Here is a 22,028-nt window from a genome sequence, read left to right as displayed (position 1 = left end):
GGCCGCTCGGTGCCAGCCCTACCCAGCCCAGGGTCCTGTCTCCTCAAAAAATGATGGGGTGGTGACTCTGCCATGGCTTTGGTTCTGATGCAATGTGGGGAGATGAAGGAGTTAGCGGAGGCCTTCGAGCGGACCTAAGAGATCCTTTAAAAAGACAAAGTCCGAGAAAGAGGATACTGACTCCGGGGACAGATAAGACATTCTGCTGTGACATACTGCACATGGTGCCAGGACTATGGAGACAGAGCCATCTGGCATGAGGGATGCTATTTAAAAATTTATAAACAGTTATTTGTTGAGTGTCTGCCACGTGCCAGGCATCCTCCTGGGGCCTGGGCTGCAAACACCTCTGCCCTCTGGATGGAGCCAAAGGCAGACAAACTGCTGGCCAGGAGCCGGGGAACACAGGACAGCCTTGGAACACAGAGAGGTCAAGCAAGTGGACGCAGGGGCAATTCTGAAAATCAGCTTCACCTTCAAGGGGTTTGGGGGAGGGAGGGCTGAGACTCTCCCTCATCCTGTGTCCCTAGGAAGGTCGTTGGAACGATAGCCCCTGTAACCAGTCCTTGCCATCCATCTGCAAGAAGGCAGGCCAGCTGAGCCAGGGGGCGGCCGAGGAGGACCACGGCTGCCGGAAGGTGAGGGTGCTTCTGGAGCTGCTCCTGGTGGTGGTGGGGGGGCAACCAGAGGAGTTCCCAGGGGAGGGAGGAGGCAGATGGAGACCTGCAGCCTCCCGTGGCCTCCTCCCTTGCTTGGCTTGTCCCTTCTTCCTGCTCTCCAAACTGCTCCGTTCCAGAAAAGGGTGATAGTGGATGAGGTGGGGTGGGGCCCCTCTCCATGAAGAAGCTACTTCCCAGAGGCAGCAGGGAACAGGAGGTGGGGGGGCAGGCCCCCGAGTCATCACCTGAGTGAGGCTGCCAGGGTGCACCCCAGTCCTGCTTGGCCACCTCTGCTGGCACCCCTTGCCGTCTGATAGAGTGTGTGCTTGTCTGTCTCCCCCCGGACAATGAGGCCATCCTGGTGTCGCCTTGCTGTGTCCCTAGCCCCAGGGGCTTCCAGGTGTGAGGGAGGGAGGGGATGAAGACTGACTGGGTTAGTGGGCCAGTGAGTGTGTGACTGAGGGTGTGGGTAGGTGGTGCCGGTGTCCTCCTCCAGGCCCTCCCCGGCCTCCCACCACCTGGCCCCCAGCCAAGCAGGGGGGTGAGCGGTGTGGGTGAATATGGGGAGGTTACTCAAAAAAGACACTTCATGGTGCTTTGGCCCCTGATGGCTCCAGCTGCCAAGGCCACGCTCCTGCCAGCCTGTACCTGTCAGTTTGGCTTCTCATTCTGTTCTCCTTTGGATTAAGCCCTTCACCGCACCCTGCCTCCTGTGAACTCCAAGCTCTGCCCCAGGGGGAGGGGCCTGAAACAACAGGCATGTACCCACAGTGGGGAGGAGAGAGAGCAGACAGGGACCCTGCTGAAGCATCCAGGAGGCTGGCAGGGTCAGGGACTGGCCCAGGGGCTCTGACCTGGCTCGGGGTGAGGTGGTGGCAGGGGAGGAGGAGTGACTAGCTTCTCTGAGCATCCGGGCCACCCGACCTGTGTGTGCAGTGTTGTGCAGCCCCAGTTAATGCCCTGGGAGAGCCGAGATCTTCCCACAGTCCCACCGTCTACCCCAAGGTGTTCCCCGTCCCCCACCTTCTCTTTTGCTCTGGCTCCTGCCCACGGGGCTGTCTCTCTCCTAACCTTGAGTCTACCCTAAGGCTTCCCATTTCAAGGGCTCCTGGAGAGGAAGGCCCTGGCACCTGGTGTCTCAGGAGGAGCAGGGCTGTGGTGAGGACAGGCAAAGCCTTTGCGGTGCGGGTTCGAGTCCAGGCTCCACCTTGTACTATCTGTGTATGAAATCCAATCACTTAATTTATCTGAGCCTCAGTTCCTCTTTTGAAAGGCAGCAGCAGAGAGCTCAGGGTGGCCCAAGGGGAGAGGAGTCTCCCTTGGGTAAAGGCTTGCTTGGTCTCGTGGGGGTCCGATGGTAGAGAGCCAGCCCCTCAGGAGCAGTGGTCTCTTCCAAAGCTTCACTGCTTCTCACTGAGGGCCTGTCCCCCCACCCCAGGGTAGGTGCACCCTCCACTTACTCTACCTTTTCCAGGACCCAAGGATTACCTGGGCCCTCTGCATCCTGGCAGCCCTCCCAGCTTTTCAGCTCTGTTTCTTTTTCTTTTTTTTTTTTTTAATTTTTTTTTTTATTTTATTTATGATAGGCACACAGTGAGAGAGAGAGAGGCAGAGACACAGGCAGAGGGAGAAGCAGGCTCCATGCACCGGGAGCCCGATGTGGGATTCGATCCCGGGTCTCCAGGATCGCGCCCTGGGCCAAAGGCAGGCGCCAAACCGCTGCGCCACCCAGGGATCCCCTTCAGCTCTGTTTCTTAGCCAACTGGCAATTTTCCCACTGTGACTCTTGGTTTAAATGCCTAGAGAGGAGTCCAGTGGGCCACTCATCTTTTTTCACCAACCCACCGGCAGATCAGCCACCCTTGAGCCATGCTCACCCTCCAGTCTGACAGTTGTGGGTAACGGTAGGGAGGGGAGTGTGAGGCTGATGAGGTGCAGAACACAGCACGGGAAGAGCTGTCCCTGGCGTCAAACCAGTCCCCTCTGTCCTGTGCCCAATCCTGTGGCACGCTCAGTGATGCCACTGCTGGCACTCCCCACCCAGGATTTATGGGTGAGGGAGGAGAGTCCTCCCCGCAGACATCCCTCTTCTGCCCATCTCTCGAGCCAGGGTTGGACATGGCACAGCCCATCCTGCTACTGGCTGGGGGAGGACCAAGTAACCTACAGTGAGGCCCGGCGCCTGTGTACCGATCACGGTTCCCAACTGGTCACGATCACCAACAGGTACAGGACGGGCATGTGCCCAGACCAGCCCTCATTCCTATCCTGGCCCAAACAGGGTGGCATTTGCCATCAAGCGCACAGGGACTAAGTCCTTGGAGCCTCAAATGGCTAATGTCATCATAAGAATTTTTCAAATATCATCACAAGAATGACTCCTGTTATTTAGTGACCCCGTTGTGGGGCAGGGCCTGGACAGGGGCACAAACAGGTGTAGGTGTGGGCTGCCTGCCCAAGAGAGGGCTGGGCTGTGTCTGTTTCTCTCTACTTTCTTCTCAGCCAGGCACAGAGGTGCAGGCAGTAGGGGGGAAGGTCAGTTGCTGTGTGTCAGCTGCAGGGTCTCCATGGGCCCCCACTTGCCCTAAGCAAGTTACCGGGTATAACACTGAAGTTCCTGGGGCAGGGCATCTGGCCTGTGGTTCAGGGACTGAGGGGTAAGGGGTGGTGGGAGCTCCCTGCCTGACCAGCTTCTCTCCCACAGGTTTGAGCAGGCTTTTGTCAGCAGCCTCATCTACAACTGGGATGGCGAGTACTTCTGGACTGCCCTGCAGGACCTCAATAGCACCGGCTCCTTCCGCTGGCTCAGTGGGGATGAGGTCATGTACACCCACTGGAACCGGGACCAGCCCGGTGAGCCCCTCCTCTGTGGCACCTGCTCAACCCCTTCTCTGACTTTCCTTGGGAAAGCCAGGAGGCCGTATGGGCCTGCTGCTCAGGACCAACTCCCAGGGCCTCCCAGGAAACTGATCATTGGTACAGTGTGGGCAAGTGATTAGGAGCCCAGGCTCTGGGACCAAACCAACTGGCGCATCTTTGAGCCTCAGTTTCCCTTATGCCAAACAAGGATAACGGTACTTTGCTCATAGGGCTGACGTGAGGTTGAACTGGATAAATAGACCTGAAGTGCTTAGAGTAGTGCAAGCGCTGGCCATCAGAATTGTTGCCATTTCACACTCACTGTCTCTTTTAGCCTTTTCAATAACCTGATGAGACTGAGGATAAAACAGCCTCAGAGAGGTTAAGCAACTTGCCAGAAGATCTCCCAGGAGTAAGCACAGGGCTAGGACTGCCTCCATTCCCTTCCGGGCCCTGCAGAGCCCAGCAAGCTGGTCACCAGTGCAGGGGGCCGAGGCCGGGGAGGTGTGCTGTGGGGATGTGGGGGAGGGCCGGCCCAGGAGTCCTCAGCAAGCGGGTCTCTGCTCCCTCCTCCAGGGTATAGCCGTGGGGGCTGTGTGGCCCTGGCCACAGGCAGCGCCATGGGGCTGTGGGAGGTGAAGAACTGCACGGCATTCCGGGCTCGCTACATCTGCCGGCAGAGCCTGGGCACACCAGTGACACCGGAACTGCCTGGGCCAGATCCCACACCCAGCCTCACCGGCTCCTGTCCCCAAGGTTGGGGGTCAGACCCCAAACTCCGGCACTGCTATAAGGTAGGTAGCCGCTGGTGTGGGAGGAGGGAGAAAAACAAGCAAAGCCAGGGTCAAGGGCAGCCCCAGTGGGGCCCAGCCATGATCCAGGGTTCCAGGGCCACTATCTCCCCATCATGGACCACAGACGGAGGTAATCTCCGATGACGCTCTTGTCAGTGAAATTGCAGGTCTGGTACATAGTAGGTGCTTGATGAAGGTGAGGAATTGAGAAAAAAAAGACAAGGGAGAGAATTGATTTCAGAGGTTCCCAAATGTTGGGCCTGGGCTGGTTGCCTTTCACAATCACCTGGGCAGCTTGATAAAATAAATTCCAGGCTGCCATTATGGAGACTGGGATTCTTTAGGTTGGAGTAGGGCCTGGTCCTCTGATTTTTAAACTCTGCTGGGTTTGGGAGCCATCCTTATAGTCCAAGGTCTTTTATTACATGAGGAAATTGAGCCCAGGAAGGGGGAGGGACTTGCCCACAGCAAACAGTGGCTCCCTGGGATAAAAACCCAGGTCTTGGACTGGTTCCGGGATTTGGGCAGGGGGTGTTCTCTAGGAGCGGGCGATACTGGCTCCCCTCCCCTGAGGTTCATTCTCTGACGAGCAGGATTGTCTTAGCTAGCCTGCATTCCTGTCCAGTGAGGCCCCAGCCTCCTCCCTACTGCTGTCATAGGAGGCCAGGTGGACCAGTAGGGACAGCTTGGACACCTGGACTTTGTTCCTGTAGGTATTCAGCTCTGAGCGGCTGCAGGATAAGAAGACCTGGGTGCAGGCCCAGGGGGCCTGCCAAGAGTTGGGGGCCCAGCTGCTGAGCCTAGCCAGCTATGAAGAGGAACACTTTGTAGCCAACATGCTCAACAAGATCTTCGGGTACTGAGCCTGGGGCAGTGGCTTGCATGCACCTGTGTGGTTCTTGGTTTTGCTGGACACAGGGCAGAGGACAGGGTGAAGGCGCCTCCAGTGAGGCCTGTCTGAGGGCTCAGAATGACCTGTGTATCCGCAGCTAATGCTAGGATCGCCCTGTCCTTCAGGCAGCCCTGGTTGGAGACTCTGTTGCTCACCAGTGTCAGGGAGCCAGCAGTGTCCCCTGCAGACTCACAGACTTTTACGAAAGTAACTGCCCTCCCCAGCCCTCCTTGTCCATGGTAAAATCTTCTGCAAGTAGATCCAAGTTGAGCTTCCCCCCCACCCCCGACACCGTCCCATAACACCTCACTCTCTTCAATAAATAACTTTTCCTGAGAGACAGGAGGAGAAAAGCTACAGACCCCATGTCTGTCCTGTGGGCATCCTATGATACACAGCACCTATAATCCCTTAGCAGTGGGAAACATCCGAATGGATTCAGGCTTCCCAAGATCTTAGTTCCAGGGACATGTCTTTCCAGCAAACATTAAGATTACGTTATTTGACTAGTAATTATAGTTCTCATTGATGGCCTCTTACCATGTCTCAGATTCTGCACTAAACATTTAATCCTCTTTCGGTCTTTTCTTCAGCCCTAAGAAGTAGACATTATCCTGGACCCATGTGGGCTGATAGAGAGGTTGGGTTATTTCCCCGGGGTCAGGGAGCTGCTCCATGGGTGAACCAACACTGGAATCTACTTTTATCTGATTCCAGAGCCCCAGGTCTATGCTCCAACTCCAGTGACTTACTAAACTCCCTGAAGTGAAAGCCTACAGAGTCTTGCTGGCAGAGCAAACCCCACCCAAAGGGAAGCCAGGGAAGGGAGCCAGGTCAGCCCTCCCCAGCCCCAGTGAGCTGGGCGCCTGGTCCAGCTAGGTCAGTTCTCTCTGGGGAGAGAACCCATAAAGGTGGCCCCAACAGTGTCTTGCTGGTGAGTGTGAAGCCCGGATGGTGAGGCCCCAGGACCTCAGGACTGCCCAGGTCACCTGCAAGGGGCTCCTGCCCCTCTCATCCCCATCTCTATTGTCCCCTCCCCTGGGTTGTGCTGAAGTGAATCAGAGCCGGAGATCCACGAGCAGAACTGGTTCTGGATCGGCCTGAACCGTCGAGACCCCGGAGCCGGGCAGAGCTGGCGCTGGAGCGATGGCTTGGGGGTGAGCCCGCCTGGAGGGGGCGGTCAGGGGCGGTCAGGGGTGGGCGGGGCCGTGGTGGGCGTGGTCTTAGGGGCGGGGCAGAGCCTGGCGGTGGGCAGTCTGCGGCCTGAGCAGGCCGGTTAGGGAAAGAGGGGCGGGGCGGGGCGGGGCGCCCAGCCGGGGTGGGGGTTCCTAGCGCCTGTCAGGCCTTTTATACGTCTGTTCTGGGGACGCGGAGGCCTGCGCCTCGTGCCGACAACCTTCTCCCACTCCCGCCTCCAGTTCTCTTACCACAACTTCGACCGGAGCCGGCACGACGACGACGACATCCGGGGCTGTGCTGTGCTCGACCTGGCCTCCCTGCAGTGGGTGGCCATGCAGTGCGAGACGCAGCTGGACTGGATCTGCAAGATCCCTCGAGGTTGGGTGGGATGGTGCTGGGGAGCGGGGGAGGGGGCGCAGGGCGGTGGGGCCGGGAGTCCAGGGGAGGGTCTCCCTTCCCTGCAGCATCGCTGTCCCTGTTGTCCCCGTAGGCACAGACGTGCGGGAGCCCGACGTCAGCCCACAAGGTAAGGCCCCCGGCCCACGGTGCTCCCCTTGGTGGTCGGGAGAGGGTGAGGGGCGTCACCTCTGGGGCCGGGCCTGGCGGGATGGAATGAAAGGAGTTAGGGATTCGAGCCCAGAGAAGAGGAATCGTGGCGCCTGGAACCCGTCTCCAAGCAGGGACAAGCCTGGGCTTAGAGCGGTGTCTGCGGGGGGCCCTAGGCGCTGGCAACCCCTGCTGGCCTCCAGTCCCACGCTCACACTGCCCCCCCGCAGGCCGGCGGGAGTGGCTGCGTTTCCAGGACACCGAATACAAGTTCTTCGAGCACCACTCCACGTGGGCTCAGGCGCAGCGCATCTGCACGTGGTTCCAGGCCGAGCTGGCCTCCGTGCACAGCCAGGCGGAGCTGGACTTCCTGGGGCACAACCTGCAGAAGGTGAGCACACCAGTGAGCATGGGCCTACGGGCAGTGGGAGGGCAGGCCCGGGGAGGCTAGGCCCTGCCAACCCTTATCTGCCTGACCGGTTTCCCCAGTTCTCCCGGGGCCAAGAGCAGCACTGGTGGATTGGCCTGCACACTGCAGAGAGTGATGGGCGTTTCAGGTAGGAGCCTTCCAGGGTCAGCAGGTGTGGGAGGGAGCCCGTGCCGGGAGCTCCGGGCACCACCCCCAGATGGGAGCTAGGGAGGCTGCCCACAGAGACAGATAGACCTGGATTTGAATCCAGCTCTGTTCCTCCCTGGCTGTGTGGCCTTGATCAAATGACTTAACCTTTGTGGGCCTTGATTTTCTCATCCAAAAATGAGCTTAATGAGGCCTGCCTGGTAAGATTGCTCTGAGGATTAGAAATAAGGTATGTGAAGTCCTTAGCATAGGACTTCATCCAGCATCCAGCACGTAATTGGGCACCAAATAATCGCAGCTCATATTATGCTGGGGCCACCCATGAATAAGACCCCCTCAGGACACGGGCAAGAACATACGATGTCCAGAGGGGCCTCTTTGTATTCAATACCCACCTACCATGCATGAGGGGGCTTGAGGCAGGAAGGATCAGGAGCACATGTTTATCTGAGCACACTGCTGCCCTTGCACCTCTGTTCTAGGATTCTTGGACTTTTCCAGTTAGCAAATGAGTGCCCATGGAGGGCTGCACCTTACGTGGAGGCACCAGGTCTTTAGGTCCCCAGCTACCCTGAGCTCAGTAGCCTCACTCTCAGCCTGCAGCCACTGAACCCCTGGACTTGGGCCCTTCCCTGCCCCCATCTTGGTGGCCTTCATTGCTGCATCCAAGGGAGGTTGGGCCCAGGGACAATGCTGGAGCCTTCTCTGCTCGGTGTCATTGCAGGTGGACAGATGGTTCCATTATAAACTTCATCTCCTGGGCACCTGGTAAACCTCGGCCTATTGGCAAGGATAAGAAGTGTGTGTACATGACCGCCAGCAGAGGTGAGGGCGAGGGCGGGGCAGGGAGGGTGCAGAAGCTGAGCAGAGGGTTGATGTTGGGGGAAGGGAGGTGAGCAGGCCCATCAGTCTCTTCTCAATCTCTTTGTTCCCACAACCCCAGGGGGGCTAGACCCAGAGAGGGGGCCTGTGCCCCTGATCCAGCAGCCACAGAGGACTGGAGTTCAGAGCCAGACACGGGCACCTGACCCCTGTGTCCTCTTCTTAGGGCATGAGGCAAGGGTGCTGCCAGCCCTGCCCCGTGCTAGAGTGACTGCCCTCCTCTTTCCACAGAGGACTGGGGGGATCAGAGGTGCCTGACAGCCTTGCCCTACATCTGCAAGCGCAGCAACAGCACTGGAGAGCCACAGCCCCCAGACCTGCCGCCCACGGCCCTGGGGGGCTGCCCCTCTGGCTGGAACCAGTTCCTTAACAAGGTAGGGGGGGCCACCTAAGGGATTCAGGGGAGGCGATGTGAACATGAGAGGGCTGAGCTTTAGGAGTCCTGGCCCTCTGGCAACATTAGAGTCATGGCCTCTTGCCTATACCCATTGACCTCTCTCCTACTTGGCCCCAGTGCCTGGGCCAGACTCCTGAAAAATAACTCTGTATAGTAGCCCCTTCTAATCCACCAGGTAATGAGGGTGTCCACATAGGTTGGTGAGTTGTCTAGATCAGTGGTCGCCAAACATTTTGATAATGAATCCCCTACTAGTAAAACACGATATTAAACATACGAAATATGTGTGTCTACATCAGGTATGTGTGTGTAAAGAAATACATATTTACTTCCATACTAATGTAGCGAATGTTGCACATAGTAAACTATGCGCAAGAGCAAAAGAATATGCGCTAAAGATTGAAAAGGAATATTTTTAAGTTTAAAAAATTTTTCTTTCTTTTTTTAAATTTTTCTTTCTTAGTGGAATGAGGAAAGTCCTCAGAAATGATCAATTATAAGAATTATTCACATTTAAATAATTTTAATAAGAGCCAGGTAATTGCATATATTTCATTATTTTAAAAAATCCCAGCCTGACACTTTCTGATTGGAGACTTCACAGGTCTTGTTTGAAGTTTGAATTATTTTAAAACATGGGTTTAATGGTTATTGTAGAGGAAAGTTGCCTCACAAAGGCAAATATATCAAAATGGAAAAGTTCATCCATCATCAACTGGGCTTTCTTTGTTTTTCAGTCCTTGTACCAATTAGACAAAGGTTTTTGTTTAAAAATCGGCTAGTACATCTCTGCATTTTAAATTAAACTGTCGGGGCTCCTGGATGGCTCAGTCAGTTAAGCGTCTGCCTTCAGCTTAGGTCATGATCTCAGGGTCCTGAGATCGAGCCCCACATTGGGCTCCCTGCTCAGTGGGGAGCCTGCTTCTCCTTCTCCCTCTGTTGCTCCCCCAGCTTGTGTGCAGGCTCTCTCTCTCTCTCTCTCTCTCTCTGCCAAATAAATAAATAAAATCTTTAACCTGCCTCATAAACTAATCAGGAGACCCGATTAAGATGGTTTAAGAACAAGTCTTTGGCAGATTTTTTGAAACATTCAGGAAATTCTTTTCCCAAGGGTTTTGAGTGTGCGGACAAGAAAGTTGGAGGCAGAAAGTTGGAGGCAGTAACGGTAATCAGGAGCCATATGTTTCTAAACATGTTTGCAGAATGTTCCTTCTAGAGTGTGAGTTTCTTTCCAAAAGTGGTTAGTTTTGTACTCATGGGCTGATTAGTCAGACCTGGTTAGATCTTCACTGTTCTTAGATAGTGGCTCACAAGAGCTTGTCCCAGGAAGAGAGGAGCACTATCTTCTTGTTGGTGCTGGCATCTCAAGTATGAGCTTCAATCCGTGCTTTCTTTGCGGACGTTGTAAAAACCATTTAGCCGGATTGTGAGGATTAGATTAGTTAACGCTAGATCATATAATCCATAAATCTTTGTCCTGCATTGGAGTGCAGCCAGCCTCTTAGTGTCATAGAGCTCTTACTGTCTTCAGAATATTCAAGCGAATATTATACCTTTCCTACCTTAAAAAAAGAAGAAAAAAAACATGTGCAATATTAAAAACTTGGGGAAAAAACAGAAAGAACGAAAATAAAACTCAGCCTTTCCAGAAATAGCCACTATTAATATTTATTACTCTGCTTCCTTCCTTTTTCCATGTAATTGAGATCATACTACGTAACACGTTTTTGTATCCAGCCTTTCTTTGTCAGTATTACATTTTCAGCATTTCCTCATATCATTACATTGCTTTTTTTCCAGAAACTTATTCTCCTGGCTTCTTCCACCTGATATAAAACAGAATGTATTGTATGTATGTAATTAGTCTCTTTCTTCATGTGTGTCGGCATCATTGTAAAGATACCGGTTACTCCCGTGGCAAAAGCCTCTGAACTGTGCGGGGCCGTTTGCCCTTTCACTGCCTTGCCCCAGACACCTTGCTTCGTGAGTTCTCTACCCCCTGCCACAGCCCCGTAGCATCTGGATGTGGGAGGAGAGAGTGAGAGCCTGCCTCCCCTCCCCCAGCTTCAAACTCCTGTAGGGTAGGGCCACTGGCCTCTGACATGCCACTTAATACACTTGCACATGGTGGGGAGACCCCGAGTGTTGCTGAATTGAGCTGATACTTCCTCTCTTTAGCTGCTGACACTTGCTGATACTGATGTGACCTTGCTGCTGCTAATTTTATGACTAATTTCACTGATTGTTTAAAAGAGGCCTCAGAATATCTCTGAACTACTTCTGTGAAATCAAATGCATGTGCTTTGTGATAAACCTTCCCTCAGACTCTTGCATCATTTCTGTGTTTATAGTGTTCAGCCCCAAATCTGACGTTTGCATCGGTAAGCTAATGCTAGAACTCATGCTCTTACTAAGAGCTTTCACTTCTGAAGCACTTGCTATCATGTTGTGCACTGTTCTCTTTAACTCTTAAAATGACCCCAAAAGACAGATATTTTTATGTTCCCATTTTACGGAAAGTTTATATCAGATCTGGAGTCTGACCTGCCCATGTCCCCTGGCCCCCTTTGTGACTCCAAAGCTTCCTTCCTTCCTTTCTCCCTCATCAGACTGAGGAGAAAATCACTGGAAATCATTCATTTTCAGAGCCTTCACTTGAGAGATTTCCCATAGAGCTGCTGCCTCACAAAGATCATTCAGAAGAGAAGATGAGAGTGTCGTACAGATGAACATTAAGTTCAAAGGAAAAAAAATAACAGATTTCAGGCAACATGCGGGAAGGTGTTGAGCTAAAATCGAGGCAGCCCTTGTCCCCATGCATGGCCCAGGTGCTGTTGTCATAGGTAGTAGAGTCTTTGGTGGCCCAAAGACGTCCTGCCACTTACAACCCCCCCACCTCCCGCCAGGCATAGGCAAGCGTACGTGACTGTGCTGTGTCAGGCTGAGAGGGTGCCAGAGCCTTGCTCAAGGAGCCCCAGATGTCCTGGTTCTGTTCTGTTATTCTCACAGCCCTCGAAGCCTCACAGGGCCTACTGCTGAGTTCTACACAGCAGAGTTTCTGGGTTTGTGGGACAGGGTGGTGGAGGTGGACATCACGCCTCTCCCTCCGCCCCAGTGTTTCCGAATCCAGGGCCAGGACCCCCAGGACCGGGTGAAGTGGTCAGAGGCACAGTTCTCCTGTGAACAGCAAGAGGCCCAACTGGTCACCATTGCAAACCCCTTAGAGCAAGGTAGGGCCAGCCCATGGGAAGGCCCCAGTAATCCTCTGACACAGTGCCCCCCCCCCCCCCGTCAAAATGGCTAGACCAGAACGAGCAAGGGGCTGGCTGCCCTGTTGCTCATAACTCTCTCTTCTGGGGGACTGTAGCATTCATCACAGCCAGCCTGCCCAATGTGACCTTTGACCTTTGGATTGGCCTCCATGCCTCTCAGAGGGACTTCCAGTGGGTGGAGCAGGAACCTCTGCTGTATACCAACTGGGCACCTGGGGAGCCCTCTGGCCCTAGCCCTGCTCCCAGTGGTAACATACCGGTGAGGAAGCCCCCTCCTTGCCCCCCTGACCTGCAGCACTTGCCTTCACTCCCATGGTCCCCCTCTTCCAGCCTCTTTGCTGGGAATGCAGCCTCGGGGCGTGGGGGGGGCAGTGACACAAGGGGAGAGCTGCCCGGGCTCCTCTGAGCAGCCCCCTCCCCCCAGACCAGCTGTGCGGTGGTCCTGCACAGCCCCTCCGCTCACTTCACTGGCCGCTGGGATGATCGGAGCTGCACAGAGGAGACGCACGGCTTCATCTGCCAAAAGGGCACAGGTATGGGTCTCCAGTGACCTCGGGGATGTCAGCACTGGGCCAGATGCTGTGGGCCGTGCCTGGAGGAATGACGAAACGTGGTCCCTGACGTCACTCCCAGAATCTAGTATCTGCTTAGGACGCAGAGAGGCAGAAAGACCAGGCCCCAGTCAGAGGAAAAGGCAGTGAGCCCTGGGGCTCTCAGAAGGTTTGGGGGTCTGGAGGACCGAGCAGGTGCAGCTGGACACTGAGCAGGCCTGGTGTCGGGGAACCTGCATTTGTGCCTCTGAGGCCCCTGCGGCTCCTGTGTGTTCTCCCGGGCCCGTGGGGTCCGAGTGGGTCATGGCTCCAGCGAGCCCCTCAGCTTACAGGCAAGAAGGTATTATTCGTCACAGTGGCTGACACTTCCATCAGTCTGGGCCTGCTCTCTGGCCTCCCCCACTTCATGCCTGGGAATGGGGTGAGGGCGGGCCTGGCCTGAGCCCCGCCCCCTTCCCTCCAGACCCTTCCCTGAGCCCGTCCCCAGCCGCGTCACCCCCAGCCCCGGGTACCGAGCTCTCCTACCTCAACGGCACCTTCCGGCTGCTGCAGAAGCCTCTGCGCTGGCACGACGCCCTCCTGCTGTGTGAGAGCCGCAACGCCAGCCTGGCACACGTGCCCGACCCCTACACCCAGGCCTTCCTCACACAGGCCGCCCGAGGGCTGCGCACCCCACTCTGGATCGGTCTGACTAGCGAGGAGGTGGGCCCCCCACAGTCGGCCCGGCGCCAGGGCCGGCACCGCTCCCTTGATTTCCCTCCCTGTCTCCCCCCAACTCCTGGCCTTACCTCGCCTGCCTCTGTCCCCCACCCTCCCACCCTGACGGCCCCCTCGTGCCCAGGGCTCCCGGCGGTACTCCTGGGTCTCGGAGGAGCCGCTGAGCTACGTGAGCTGGCAGGACGGCGAGCCCCAGCAGCCGGGGGGCTGTGCCTACGTGGATGTGGACGGGGCCTGGCGCACCGCCAGCTGCGACACCAAGTTGCAGGGGGCTGTCTGTGGCGTGAACGGTGGTGAGCGCCCAGCTGCCGGGGCGGGGCGGTCGGCAAGGCGTGGGCTGTCCCGGGGAGTACCCTGGGCCATCTGCTCAATCCTGCACCCCCACAGGGCCCCCTCCTCCCCGAAGAATAAGCTACCATGGCAGCTGTCCCCAAGGGCTGGCTGACTCTGCATGGATTCCCTTCCGGGAGCACTGCTACTCCTTCCACATGGAGCTGCTGCTGGGCCACAAGGAGGCGCTGCAGCGCTGCCAGAGAGGTGGGCCAGGGCCGGCTAGAGCCCATGGGGGGTCGTTTCAGGTGGTGGCCCCTACCGTGGACACCTACAGGCTCCATGGGTGCAGTCCCTGTGCCACACTCTGCCTGTAGGCAGTGCTCCCACATACGTGCCCCATCAGTTTCCAGTGCACAGAGACCACGTGTGACATTACCCGTAGATAACCCGTGCCACTCAGGCTGCTGGAGAAGAGGGCTGGGGCCTCTCTGGGGTGGGGGGTGTCTCTGCTCCCCCAGGGAGACCACTGTGTGTCCTGATGCGGGTCCCCCTTGTGTCCAGCGGGCGGGGCGGTCCTGTCTATCCTGGATGAGATGGAGAACGTGTTTGTCTGGGAGCACCTGCAGAGCTCTGAGGGCCAGAGTCGGGGGGCCTGGCTGGGTATGAACTTCAACCCTAAAGGTGGGTGCCCTGGGTGTGGCATCAGGTGGGAGGGTGAAGCCTTAAGATGTGGGGAGGATGCCTTCCACCAGGGCTCGGTGGGTGTGAGGACTTGGGGGGAGGTGAGGATTGGTTCTAGAACAGACCTGCTCTCCCACCTGCGCCTCTCCCCGCGCCCCCTCAGCACCTTGTCTCCCACAGGAGGCACCCTCGTCTGGCAGGACAACACAGCTGTGAACTACTCCAACTGGGGACCCCCCGGCCTGGGCCCCAGCATGCTGAGCCACAATAGCTGTTACTGGATCCAGAGCAGCAGTGGGCTTTGGCGCCCAGGCGCCTGCACCAACATTACCATGGGCGTTGTCTGCAAGCTCCCCCGAGGTGGGTGCCTGGCAGGCACAGCGCAGCCTCCTGCCACCCCCGCTCAGCTGGCACGGGGCCTGGGCCGGGGGCCAGTGACGAGGTGGACTGGAGGGCAGGACCGGACAGGCCCGGGCCGCCAGGACCCTCCCCTGGGATAAATTGGTCTGTAGGAGGGACTGGCCCTTCCTACAAATTTCCAGATGAGACAGCAAACCCATCATTTTGTAGCGGTTAAGGGCACAGATGGGGTTCAAGCCCTGGCCAAACCACTTACCAACTCTGTGACCCCCGGCAAGTTCCTTAGAGTCTGTGGCCTCAGTTTCTTCCTATGTAAAATGAGGATGATGACAGTACCCACAAGATCAAATGAGCTAATAAAGTGCTGGGCACTCAAGAAGTGCTCTATATGTGTTTGCTTATTTTTACTGTTACTGCTTCACTTACTAACTGGTCCCTCCCTCTTCCTTGCAGCCGAGGAGAGCAGCTTCTCTCCATCAGGTGAGTCCAGGCCTGGGCTGAGACAAGCCCTCTCCCCACTTCGCCCAGCACGTGGGGACATTGGGGGGCATGGGTGGAGGTGCGGGTGGGAGTGGCGGGGCTGGGCTCGGCCTCACCCTGAGCGGTGGGCTTGCTGCAGCAGCGCTCCCAGAGAACCCAGCGGCCCTGGTGGTGGTGCTGATGGCGGTGCTGCTGCTCCTGGCCCTGCTGACCGCAGCCTTGATCCTCTACCGGCGGCGACAGAGCGTGGAGCGCGGGACCTTCGAGGGCGCCCGGTACAGCCGCAGTGCCTCTGGCCCCGGCGAGGCCACGGAGAAGAACATTCTGGTGTCTGACATGGAAATGAATGAGCAGCAGGAGTAGAGCCAAGGGCGTGGGCAGGGTGGGCACAGGAGGAATGGGGAGGCTGGGCCCTGGGTCAGCCGGGCCCCCCACCAGGTACCAGTCCAGGTGGCCTATGGAGGGGGACCTTTGGGAGCCGCTCTTGGGAACTGGGGCTGATCAGGGCGTGGCTGCTGGGAGCCTCCCTCCCATATGAGGGCTGGGCTGAGACCTGGCTGAGTGCAACGTGGTGTTTCCCTTTTGGGGCGGGGGGCTAAGGTCTTGTCACCTGGGCCTGTGCCCCCACGGTGACCAGAAGCAGGACAGGAGCCTCTTTCTGCTCCTTTCTCCCCAGGCCCCCCTGCCCAGGCCTGCTGACCCATGCCCCAGGACCCCCTTTCTCATTGCAGAGCCTGAGGACCCTCCCCTGGGCCCTCAGCTAGCCTCTGTTGCTTCTCTCCTTCCTGGCAGCCTTGGCTCTGAGCCCTCCCACCCCCATTCCGTCTCCCTGCTTCTCATGCAGCCCGTCCTTCTGAGCCAGGGCCCCAAGGTTTGGGGAGCCCTGTTGCTCATGGTGGGTGTCAGCTGAGGGGGCCAAGCATGTCACTCCTGTGCCTGCTGGGGTGGTCCATGGGACGTGGAGGAGGGGCCTGGGCTGGGCCTGAGAACGAGAGCCCCATTGGGGTGTCAGCTGTGCTGGAGACAGGACCAGGAGAAACACCCTGACCCCCAGGGGGTGACCGGGCTGAGGTGTCATCTCCTGCTGGTTGGGGGAGGGCTCTGTCCCTAAAGAGTCCCCTGTGGGGACCATAGTAAGTACCCTCACGTTTCCAGCTCCTGGCTCTGGTTGGAAGAGAGAGAGGAGGGGGTTGTCAGAGTCCTGGGGGGGGGGGGGGGGGGGAGGTTTGGAAGCAGGAGACCGCCCTCTAGTGGGGCCCAAAGGAACAGTGCCCCAGCTCCGGAGGGGCCCAGGCTGGGGTGGCCAGCCAGTCCCTGTGCTACGGCTTGGGACAATGTGAACACGGACTCAAACACATGGTCCTTTTTTTGTAGTTCTTAATTTTTTTTAATGTGCCATTATTGTGAGGGAAAAAAGAAAAAAAGAAAAGCAAACCAATAAAACACCTTTAAGAAGCTTGAGAGAGAAGGGTTTCTGCTTTGTTCTCTTGTCAGCCTTGTTCCTTGCACCATCTCAGAGGTAAATGTCATGTTTGGAGTTCCAGTCGTGCGTGCTTCTGCGGTCTACCATTTTGCTTCTGTCTCTGGGCCTCATGGGGACACCTGCACTCTTGTCTCCTCTCCTGGGCTCTTGCCCTTTGGGGCCTGCTCGCTATGTCCTCTGTGCCCCAGAGGGTGTGTGTGGGTGACAGCACGGGAGCCACCAGATGGCTGTGAGGGCTCTGGCCACTTAGCTCACCTGAGTTCAACGTGTGTGAGATGGGAGGCCGGGACGCGCTCCCTGGGGTTGCTCTACGGCTATTTGAGGATTAAATGAGATCCCCTGTGCCAAGCAGTTAGCCCCACACCTCCGAGTTCGTGCAGTAAGTGCCCCATAAACAGCTGCTATTGTTATTTGGGGCTGTGGTTCCCAGGGGGCATTGGAGGTGCCCTGGGTGGGGGCTCCACATCACCATCTTCCCAAGGTCGCTGTCATACCTGCCCCCGAGCTGTGAACAAGTGCATATGTGTCCTTGGGGAGTCTGGCTTTGAAACCCCTCGGAGGCAGGCAGTGGTCCTCAAGACTGCCCCTCCTGACTGTTCACTCTGGACACTTGAGCTGCAGACGCAGCAGCCAACAGAGAGGACTCTGCTAGTAAGCGATGGGTGCCAACGATGCCAGTCGTGCTGGGTGCGGGCACCAGGCCGTGGGGAGGGGTGTTAGTTTGGACCCGGTGGTGGGGAGGGTCTCGTCAGAGGAAGTAGGATGAACCTGAAGGAGGTGAGGGAGTGAGCGATACAGACACCTAGGCAGGTGGAGGCGGGGGGGGGGGGGGGGGGGGGGGGGGGTTGCTGGGCCAACCGTGGTGGTCCTTGGGGTGTCCCAGAGGAGGCCAGGCTGGCTAGAGGGCACGGAAGGGGAGCACGGATGAGCCTGATTCCCCGGGGCCTGTTTCTAGTAGGAAGTCCGAGGGAAGGGCTAAGCCAGCTGTCCCTTGAGGTTGGTGGTGTGGTTCAGGACCTTGGTGGTGGTCACATTCTGGACCTGTGCGTGTGTCGCACACCAGCTTTACTTCGTTCATTATTTTTTATTATTTATTTAAAGATGTTATTTATTTATTCATGAGAGAGGCAGAGACACAAGCAGAGGGAGAAGCAAGCTCCCTGCAGGGAGCCCAATGTGGGACTGGATCCCAGGTCTTCAGGATCACACCCTGAGCTGAAGGCAGAGGCTCAACTGCTGAGCCACCCAGGCCTTCCTCTCCCCCTCTTTTTTCTTTTTTAGATTATTTATTTATTTACTCATAGAGACACACACACAGAGAGAGAGAGAGGCAGAGACACAGGCAGAGGGAGAAGCAGGCTCCATGCAGGGAGCCCGATGTGGGACTCGATCCCAGGTCTCCAGGATCGCGCCCTAGGCTGCAGGTGGCTGTGCCACCGGGGCTGCCCCTAGGCCTCCCTCATTCATGATTTTTTAAAACAAGTTTCTATTTTTCTGAATAGGTAATACCACCACATGGTTCAAGACCTAACCCTAAAAGATACAGAGCTTTCACCCTGAACAGCAGGGTAAATGGGGCACCGTCTTTTAAGCCAGGGAGCCCCCAGCCGGGTTCATGAGCTGCTTCTCTGCAGCCCTGACTGAGGCCAAGCTGGAGGCCCTCCTCCCCCTGTCTCCTCCCTGCAGCTTCAGCAGCGCTCTCCTGATGGCAGGATCAGGGGCGGACCAATCTGGTCACTTTGGGGAGGGTGCCCCAATCCCAGGGGGGTTCCTTAATGATTAATCCACTTCACCCTGAAGTGATTTGCTCCCTTTGTGAGTTAAGTGCCCTGCCATTATCTGCAGCTCAAAAGACTGCTTGACCAGGCTGCAGGGAGCCACCCGGGGCAGATGCTCTCTGGGAAGCCCAGCTCTCTGCTGACCCTTGCCCAAGGAGGAAGAAAAGCTGAGGGGTGAAGACAAGGTCACCGGATCCCTGGGGGTGGGAGGAGCAGCCAAGGGACCGAGGATACAATGCCCAGTGCTGCCTGGTGGGGCCGGGGGAGTGATGGTGAGGGTCCAGGGGTTTAAATCATTCCAGAAATACCTATCCTAGCTCCTCTCTCCCTCAGGTGCCTGTAGTCCTCACCAGAGCCCTGCTCCCCACCCAAAAGCATTTCAGACAGCTTCACAGGTACCTGGGGGCTCCCTGTAGACCTCTTCTCAGCTTTTCCATGTGGGGGCTTCCCAGAGGAGGGTAGGGGGTTGCTCTAGTAGCTCTGTCAGGGCAGGAGGAAGACTCTGGGTGTAGGGGGGTGCCATTTGCCTGTGGCTCCAGAATAGTGCTGGTTCTAAGGGGACTACACAGATACCAGAACCTCCTGTCTTTCTGCTCATTTCATTTTTTAAAAGATTTTATTTACTTATTCATGAGAGACACAAAGACAGAGGCAGACACACAGGCAGAGGGAGAAGCAGGCTCCCCATGGGGAGCCCAATGTGGGACTCGATCCCAGGACCCTGGGATCATGACCTGAGCCAAAGGCAGATGCTCAACTACCAAGCCACCCAGGTGCCCCTGTCTACTCATTTCAAGTCAATAAACAATCAGCGCTCCTCCACATTCCACCTCTGCTGGGGGTGGGATGCCCTGAGACGGAACCTGGTGGGCCCGACAAAGGGCACTGTATGCCAGACACCGAGGCCAACCGTCACCTGCAGGGCTAAGCTGGCTCAGCTCTAGCCACCTGGATGTTCAGCGACAGCTCATTGAATCCATGAATGAATGGGAGGATGGGGCCACTCTCCAGAGAACAGTGTCAGGCTGCTCACCACCTCTCCTCGTCAAGGCAGGGATGGCCTCCTCCCAGGTGTCCTGGCAGAGCCAGCCTGGCCCAGTGGGCAGCACTGTGAGGCCACAGGGGTGAGGAGCCAGCCAGTCACACCACATGGCTTTCCTGGAACTGGGCCGTCTGAGCCCTGCCAAGCTGCCTGGAGCACTGGGCTTGAGTGTGTTACAGGCACAAGGAAGAGAATTGCATCTTGAGGGTGGATCAGGAAAGGAGGGTGGGAGGAGGAAAGAGGGAAAGGAGAGGAAATAGAGAGGGGGGGCCTCCGGTGGGGGGGAGGGGGGCAATGAGATGAACGTGTCCAGACTGTTCCGGCCTTTATCTCGGGGCCAAGACAGCCAAGAGGCCTCAGGAGAAGGCTGACTTCAGTCCTGACTCCCACCAGAGTCGGCACCACTGGAGCTGTAGACGTCTGTCCTTCCTTGTCCGAAAGGCAGGCGGGCTGCCAGCGCAGGCTAAGCAGCAAGTAGGCATCGCCCCCTCCCTTGAAATGGATTAGTCGCTGGTGCTCAATCCAAAAAATTGACTATCTTTTGATATCAGCAGATGGCAGGAGTTTGGTTTTTGCTGCTTCCAGGAAATCCAGCTCCTCTAAGGCTTTCTGGTCCAGTGTTTTCCCCTTTCTTCCCCGGCGCCTCTGAGTTCTGTGGTCCTGTGGAGTGTTCCTGGACCTGGTCCTTGGTCCCTGCGGGTCCCTGCTGGCGGATGCAGAGATGCCCTTCTTTTGCCCTTTTGTGTCTCTCTGGGATGTGGGAAACTTTTGGATGGTAGTTTTCCCCATACTGGGGCTGCCGGGGACTCAGGACGCTGCTTCAGATATGCCATTCCTCCGTGATAATGATAAGAAAATATTTATTATTTACTAGGTAAAGCCCTTTCTCTCTCTCTCTCTTTCTTTTCTTTCTTAGAGAGGGAGGGGTGAGGGGGCAAAGGGAGAGGGAGAGAGAATCTTAAGCAAACTCCATGCCCAGTGCCGAGCCCAGGCTCGATCTTACAACCCTGAGATCATGACATGAGCAGAAACGAAGAGCTGGATGCTTAGCCAGCTGAGCCACCCAGGCACCCAATATATATATTTGTGTGTGTGTGTGTGTGTGTGTGTGTGTGTGTGTGCGCGCGCTCAGCCCTGTTCTGCTTGCCATGAATTAATCCATGTTATCCTTTCAACAAACCATAAAGCAAGTATTGTTGTCCTTTACAGATGAGGAATGGAGGTGCAAGAGGGGAAGGGCTTGCCATGCCACCTCTCTGCTTCCCCTACCCCCAGTCTGGAGAAATTGTCAGCAACGAGCACGGAGAGCCCCTGGGATCTTGCACTCAGGCTCTGAGACTCAAGAATTTTGCCTCAACCTATTATTTCTGCTGAGAGTTTCAGAAGCCCATTTTGAGTTTCAGGGCTAAGAACGACCACTTTTCTTTTGTTCCTTCATGGCTTCCCTTCCAAGACAGGGGAAGACAGAGACTGGGCAGCCTTGGCTGGGGTAGGGCGGTGGGATATGATGCACCTATTTCTTGCATAGAATGCATAGAAATAAGGTGGGGGCTCGGTTGACCTATCAGACCTTCACAAGGTTACAGATGTTTTAGAGCTCACATCCACTTCCTCAGTGACAGTCAACTCACCCAAGGTGATATAGCGACAGGGTGCTCTCTCCTTCCTACCGCCCTCTCCTCTAGGTCTCACTCTCCTCATCTCACCAGCCTAGGTTGTGGCTATGGAAGCTCCCTGCTGCCCACGTGTGGACTCTCAGCTCCCTGTCTTGGCCCCCTGGGTCCTCCCTCCCCCGGCACCCCGGCTCCCTTGCCCAGTGAACCCCTTCTAGCAAGCTGCTCCCACCACACCATATACCCCTGCTTGCCCTTCCTCCCACCACCTCTCTGCTCACCTGAGGTCCACCATCGTTCAAGGATCTTTTCTACATAAACCTTCCCGGTACCCCTTGATTCTGATGACCACTGATTCCCAAGTTCTAGAATTGGTTTTTTTTTTTTTTTTTTTTTTTTTTTTTTTTTTTTAATTTTTTTTTTTTTTTTTTATTTATTTATGATAGGCACACAGTGAGAGAGAGAGAGAGAGGCAGAGACACAGGCAGAGGGAGAAGCAGGCTCCATGCACCGGGAGCCCGATGTGGGATTCGATCCCGGGTCTCCAGGATCGCGCCCTGGGCCAAAGGCAGGCGCCAAACCGCTGCGCCACCCAGGGATCCCTAGAATTGGTTAAGGATGTTACCCTCTCTCTCAGGCAGGCCAGGAGCATGGCCTTGGCTGACAGGCTGACTTCACCTTAAAAACTTGGACAGATCACTTCCCTGAGATTAAGGTTTGTGATGGTTAATTTTATGTGTCAATTTGGATGCCCAGAGAGCTGGAGAAGCATTATTTCTGGGTGTTCTGTGAGGGTGTTTCCAGAAGAGATTAGCATTTGAAGGGGTAGACTGAGTAAAGAATATCTTCCTCCCCAGTGTGGGTGGGCATTCCCCAATCTGTTGAGGGCCCAGTACAACAAAATGACAGAGGAAGGGTGAATTTTTTTTCTCTCCTTGAGCTGGGACAGCCTTCTTCTCCTGCCCTGGAGAATCAGCTCTCCTGATTCTTGGG

At 56.2% G+C, this 22,028-nt stretch overlaps 1 protein-coding gene across 2 annotated transcripts in view; it reads left to right on the top strand.

Moving 5' to 3' along the window:
• Positions 1–16,574, top strand: part of MRC2 (mannose receptor C type 2) — a 54,645-nt gene extending 38,071 nt beyond the window's left edge. Inside the window, exons 9-30 of one of the 2 annotated variants that reach the window (XM_025436488.3) lie at positions 531–638; positions 2,770–2,885; positions 3,364–3,512; positions 4,095–4,312; positions 5,026–5,168; positions 6,259–6,361; positions 6,623–6,761; positions 6,874–6,909; positions 7,160–7,320; positions 7,419–7,486; positions 8,231–8,331; positions 8,620–8,762; positions 11,901–12,015; positions 12,153–12,316; positions 12,482–12,590; positions 13,072–13,310; positions 13,450–13,618; positions 13,713–13,862; positions 14,160–14,279; positions 14,460–14,639; positions 15,093–15,119; positions 15,262–16,574. In XM_025436488.3, the coding sequence (XP_025292273.1) occupies positions 531–638; positions 2,770–2,885; positions 3,364–3,512; positions 4,095–4,312; positions 5,026–5,168; positions 6,259–6,361; positions 6,623–6,761; positions 6,874–6,909; positions 7,160–7,320; positions 7,419–7,486; positions 8,231–8,331; positions 8,620–8,762; positions 11,901–12,015; positions 12,153–12,316; positions 12,482–12,590; positions 13,072–13,310; positions 13,450–13,618; positions 13,713–13,862; positions 14,160–14,279; positions 14,460–14,639; positions 15,093–15,119; positions 15,262–15,482 (2,979 nt within the window). In that variant the 3' untranslated portion in view covers positions 15,483–16,574. Of the gene's footprint in view, positions 1–530; positions 639–2,769; positions 2,886–3,363; positions 3,513–4,094; positions 4,313–5,025; positions 5,169–6,258; positions 6,362–6,622; positions 6,762–6,873; positions 6,910–7,159; positions 7,321–7,418; positions 7,487–8,230; positions 8,332–8,619; positions 8,763–11,900; positions 12,016–12,152; positions 12,317–12,481; positions 12,591–13,071; positions 13,311–13,449; positions 13,619–13,712; positions 13,863–14,159; positions 14,280–14,459; positions 14,640–15,092; positions 15,120–15,258 lie in introns of both variants that reach the window. The other variant, XM_025436487.3, reaches the window with a different exon arrangement.
• Positions 16,575–22,028: the final 5,454 nt, after the last annotated feature.

Source organism: Canis lupus, chromosome 9, assembly GCF_003254725.2.
Source record: "Canis lupus dingo isolate Sandy chromosome 9, ASM325472v2, whole genome shotgun sequence".
Taxonomy (NCBI): domain Eukaryota; kingdom Metazoa; phylum Chordata; class Mammalia; order Carnivora; family Canidae; genus Canis; species Canis lupus.
This window is presented reverse-complemented; position numbering and strand designations above follow the sequence as displayed.